The sequence below is a fragment of the Sphaeroforma arctica genome, assembly GCF_001186125.1.
Source record: "Sphaeroforma arctica JP610 unplaced genomic scaffold supercont1.1080, whole genome shotgun sequence".
Lineage (NCBI taxonomy): Eukaryota > Ichthyosporea > Ichthyophonida > Sphaeroforma > Sphaeroforma arctica.
Window position 1 is genome coordinate 14712 of NW_014039478.1, and position 6012 is coordinate 20723.

The following is a 6012-nucleotide window of genomic DNA, read 5'->3' on the forward strand; positions in this document are numbered from 1 at the left end:
ATACATATAGTACAGCCAATACATATAGAACATACTTGAGTGGCCTGGAGGGGACACATACGTATATATCCAATAGTGTTATTTGGAGGACCACCTGTCAGTGTGTGTGTGTTTTAATAAACATTGATATATACACACACACACATATATATATATATATATATAAATAGTACAGCCAATGTATTATAGAACATACTTGAGTGGCGGGGATGGGACATAAAAGTGTATATCCAATAATACTATATGGAGTATTATTAGTACTACCAGTCTATGAGTATGTTTCTATTAACACGAAAGTATATATCCAATAACAACATGCCCGCATGCGACACCACGCGAACACGGGCGCACAGGCCACCCACCTGCAGGGCAGTGTTATTGCCCTGACCGACCAATGTCGTATTGAGTGTCGGTTGCAGGACTGAGAAGAACGCATGCCAGGTGATTCTCAGCTGAATGGTATCAAAGCCCATGAGATTGGCACAGTCGTTGAACTGCAGAGCATACGCAGGCAGCACGCGAGTCGTGCACGGTGGCCCTTCGGCACCCGGACATTCGAGCGTCAGATTGTTCCTGGATAGGGTTTTAAGGTTTCAGGGTTTTTTGGGGGCTTTAGGGTTTAAGGGTTTAGGGTTCTAGGATTCGTGAGTGGGTGTCTGAGGCGATGGTTTAAGCAGCAGCGTGTGAATTCTCTGGCGTGTGAAGTTTCAAGATGTACACCGTTTGTGTATGTCCGGTGTTAAAGGTGTGCTATTATATGATGTTTCCTCATCTCCTCATGACTTTAGTGGAGTGACAACGAGTTTTTCAACTACGACCTCTCCTTTCATGGCGTCACATATAGATCAGACTGTGCACTTGTATACAGACGTGAATGTAGAGTATATCTATTTTCTGGTAGGACACCAGAGCACTTGTTGTACTATATATAGAACTGCATCACCACAATGAAAGTAAACATATATCAGCCTGCAGCTTTCAAATTTGAGATGTCAATATGATGTAATGACAACGTTAATAGCAACATTCTGTATCGATTCATATGCGCACTTGACTTCAAGTATAACCGATTGGCAAATATGTCCAAAACTCCTTTCTCTGACCAAATACTTCCATGTACCTATGCATTTGTGCGCAAATCAATTTGGTCCAAACTTCACAACATCCCGATTAACGGCAGGTGTGTCCAGAAGGGTTTCAGGATCTTAGAGGTATTAGGTAATTAGGGTTTTAGGACCCTAAATCTCGAAATAAAAACACTCCTTCTGCTCAGACGGCCACTTGTACACGTATTAATTCAATCAAAAAAATTGTTCATAGTCAGGCGCAACTTCACATTTTTAGGGGTTGTTTAAATCAGGTTTTGAGTTTCTAGAACCCTAAATCTCTATATACACCCTTCCGCGCAGACGGCCACTTGTACACGCATTGCCCAAGAGCATATTAATTCAATCAGAAAATCCGTTCGTAGTCAGGCGCAACTTCACATTTTTAGGGGTTTGCTTTTAAATCGGGCTTTAGGGTTTTTAGTTAGGTTCATAGGGTTTAGGGTTCCCAGAGACTCAGCCTAACCTGTTAACCGTTTTGGTCTTAGGCTTTGAAGATTTAAGGTGTCAAATATATATAAATCTTACCTGAAAAGTGTTTTGGTCTCAATGAGATCCGACCCAACTCTCTGGCCTTGCACCAGCACAGTGTAGTCCAGCAGCATACTATACGGTAGCCCATCCCAGGCATTCACCCCTACGTCAGACCCATTTATCGGATTTGTCGTATTTGTCGTATTACTTCCGCCTGTTGTCGTACTGTTCACCGCGCCAGCTCGGTGAGCGCGTTTAAGTGACAGGAATGTGTCGAAACGGCCTCTCATCTGTTTGTATTCATTAAAATCCGATATAGTGAACTCGACTAAAGGCCCGGCGACCTCCACGCCTAAATTCCGCATCTGTTTTTTTTTTGTTTTTTTGGGGGGGAGGGAGAAGATATGGATTATTTTTTGAGGTTTTAGGGTTTTAGTGTTTTATGGTTTTAGAGCTTCGAGTTTCGGGTTGAGAGTTTAGTGTTTTAGAATTGGAACAGGAAAAACAGGTGGTAGGATATGTACTCCTTCCTAATTGTCCCAGAGCTTTACAGTGTGCGCCGGGGAACAAGATATGTAGGGTTTATCCATAACAGGATAAGCCGACCAAAGGATGTGTACGCCATTCACGTCTTCCCAGAGCTTTTAAGTGTGGCCAGTTATGATTACGTACAGCTGCAACATACCCCCACGCCACTGTATAAAAGACACATAGACCGTAGTGGTACCTTTTTTGCAAAGTATAGCTAATATGTGCAACTCAACCACACATCCATGCCATTATACACACTATGTAAACCTCAAACATACCTCCACGACATTATACACACTATGTAAACCTCCAACACACCTTCATGCCAATATACACACTATGTAAACCTAAAACACACCTCCATGCCAATATAAACACTAGGTAAACCTAAAGCACACCTCCATGCTATTATACACGCTATGTAAATTTCAAACACACCTCCACGCCATTATACACACTATGTAAACCTAAAACACACCTCCTTGCCAATATACACACTATGTAAACCTAAAACACACCTCCATTCCAATACACACACTATGTAAGCCTCAAACACACCTCCACGCCATTATACACACTATGTAAACCTAAAACACACCTCCATACCAATATACACACTATGTAAACCTAAAACACACCTCCACACTATTATACACACTATGTGAACCTAAAGCATACCTCTACACCATTACACACACTATGTAAACCTAAAACACACCTCCACGCCATTATACGGACATGATCTATTAGCCGTGGTGGACGTGCTGCCTACAGGCTCTCTCTGGCATGTCTGGACACCTTCCTTGATCTCGTCCTGTGATTTGGTGGCGTATGCGTTGCCATTGCCCCAGCAAGTGTAGCTGCACGTGTCCTTGGCTGCAAGACGTTAAGTAGAGGTATTTGAATATATATCTAATCCTTTCAGGTGCATATTAAATATAGAACCATATACGTACACGCTTGTAGCGTACATATGACACGACAGTGTCCTTAGCTGTAAGCGTTAAGTAGCAGATGCTTGAATGCATATCTTACCCCATTGGGTACTTATTCAAATCCTTTTGAAATATATGGTGGCACACTCATAGTACACATTCCTTTTCTGAAAAATGTGTGAAGGTAGACAAATATTACGTACCTAGCCCTTTTACACCATATATCTACACACTTATGTACCACAACAGTGTCTTTGGCAGTAATATATGTCATACCTACGCAACAAACCTCTTTTTGAACGCTATACGTACACGCTTATAAAGCATGTGCAATACAGCAGGGTTCGTCGCTGCAACATGCCAACTAGCAGTTACTTAGATACATATCTAACCCATATAGCTGCGTATTCAATATCTTTGAGCATGTACTTATACGCTTCTAAGGCTCATGAACCATGACGCTACCTGTAACTACAATGTGACATGCCGAATAATTAGTAATATCGCCGTACCCACAAACACTGCAAAGTATATTCCCCTCATATACACTATACACAAATAGATACATTATATCATCGGTACCTCGTGTATTATATCTACAACATCAACTGAACGGTGCAAGCACACTCAACCACTATAAAGTATATACCCTTACTTTACCTCATACAACACACACTATACTATATGTATCGCATGCACTATATCATATACCCTTACTATACCTCATACAACACACACTATACTATATGTATCACATGCACTATGTCTACAACACCAGCTGTACAGTACAAGCACACTCAACCACTATAAAGTACATGCCCTTACTATACCTCATACAACACACACTATACTATATGTATCATATGCACTATATCTACAACACCAGCTGTACAGTACAAGCACACTCAACCACTATAAAGTATATACCCTTACTATACCTCGTACAACACACACTATACTCTATGTATCACATACACTATATCTACAACACCAGCTGTACAGTACAAGCACACTCAACCACTATAAAGTACATACCCTTACTATACTTCATACAACACACACTATACTCTATGTATCACATGTACTATATCTACAACACCAGCTGTACAATACAAGCACAGCCATATACTGTCGTGATAACATACGATGCACCTACCCGAGCGATTAAATACCGGTTCAGGTTGCACACTGGAGAAGGTACAGTAGTTGATAGGATATTCAGTACGTGTCAGTGACCACTCAGGCGCCGAGATAAGTAGTCCTATGCACAGCACAAACACCACCACCACAAAGCACAGGACGGCCAGGAACTCGCCCCGCTGAATGGTCTGGCGGGAGCGATAGGGGAGAATAAGTGGTCCAATATATATCAAAAGGACATACATTATCAAGACATGCATGGGGAATGATAGGTGTATGTATATGACACAAACACCACCGCTACAAAGCACAGGACGGCCAGGAACACGCCCCACTGAATGGTCTGGTGAGAGAAGTATGTGGAAGACTCTGAAACAAGACATGTTAAAAATGTGTGCACTCGTAAGACACGCAGAGAATGATAGGTACACGGATATCAACTACGATTACGTGCCTTTCAGCGGAATCCAGTCAAATACTTTAAACTTAATTACAAGCACTATTTCTAATCGGCTTACGTATACGTATTCCCACCGTAACATGGGCTTTACTTCTAGCCGGAGTATTGTAAACGCTACTGATTAATACTTCTAATGCAATTCCCAACATATAATTCCAACCGAAACACCACATGCGTATTACATTACACGACTGATACGTATCTTATAGCAGAATGCTGAGATACGCTTACAGCATAGGTCTAAAACAACCCCTGCTTCTTGTACCACATATACCTACTGACCACCACACCACTAATACGTACCTCCAAGCGGATAACAGGGACACTCCTCAGCCGTATGCTTGTAGGTCCAATTGGCGCTGTGCCTGTACGTGAGACGTCTTCGTCCTCGAGAACGGGGTCAGGGCTTGTCAACGCTGGGTTTATGCACAGGACAAACCAGGTTTAAAAGAATCCGTTTTTGCATGTGTTAGAGAAAGAACAAATATATTCTGTATTGTGTCCATAAGGCTAGTACTTGGTATGTCCCACATTGGAATATACCTGTATGGCTGCACTACCAACCTACCTACACATCACTATTTTAAGTGTAAGTATAGATATTCTGTTAGTCTATATTCTATGAGTATTTTAATTGATAAAATGCGCCCAATACCGAACTTTTATGCTCGTGTTCTATCAACATATGCGCCAATTATTCTGTATCGTGTTGGTGATGCTGCCTCCACTTGATACTAAATAAATACGATATCTTTCTCACAACAAATATATGCATGTATAGCTGCACTACCATAGGACTAGAAGACTGACTAATTGCGCCTAATACCGAACTACTATGCTCGTGTGCCGAGTATTCTGTATCGCGTTGGTGCTGCTACCTACACTTCATACCAAATAAAGACCATATTTAACTTTCTCATAATGAATTAAATGGTCTCCTTCCCAAGTACTGTGGTTCTGTGCATACATTCATTACAATGGCGAGTTCAACATAAGACAGCAATCTCTGTGGATCACCGACCGTTTCATAGGTACAATAGCCAACATATACCCTTCACGCATATATATGAAACTACGCTCTCATGCATACATGTACAACTGTTTCTAAATATACACATATACAGATACACCTTCATGCATACATATATAACTACAATCTCATGCATACATATACAACAGTCCCTGAATGTACACAGATACAGATACACCCTCATGCATACACACACCTCTATTTCTGCATTCAATACATCCACCTGATAGATGATTAGTATAGTATCTCCATACCCCTCATGTATACATATATAGCCACTCATGCATCCAATAGTTCCAATTGAAGCATAACTACAATACCACATCTATACCCTTC

The 6012-nt window shown here is 41.3% G+C and overlaps 1 protein-coding gene across 1 annotated transcript; it reads right to left on the reverse strand.

Moving 5' to 3' along the window:
• Positions 1-260: 260 nt before the first annotated feature.
• On the reverse strand, positions 261-5033 carry SARC_09916 (hypothetical protein; the record flags this gene model as incomplete). The annotated part of the gene is made up of 5 exons (XM_014296055.1): positions 261-573; positions 1635-1945; positions 2830-2987; positions 4203-4374; positions 4950-5033. Coding segments are annotated over 5 exons (1038 nt in total), but the record flags the coding sequence as incomplete, so codon positions are not given.
• Positions 5034-6012: the final 979 nt, after the last annotated feature.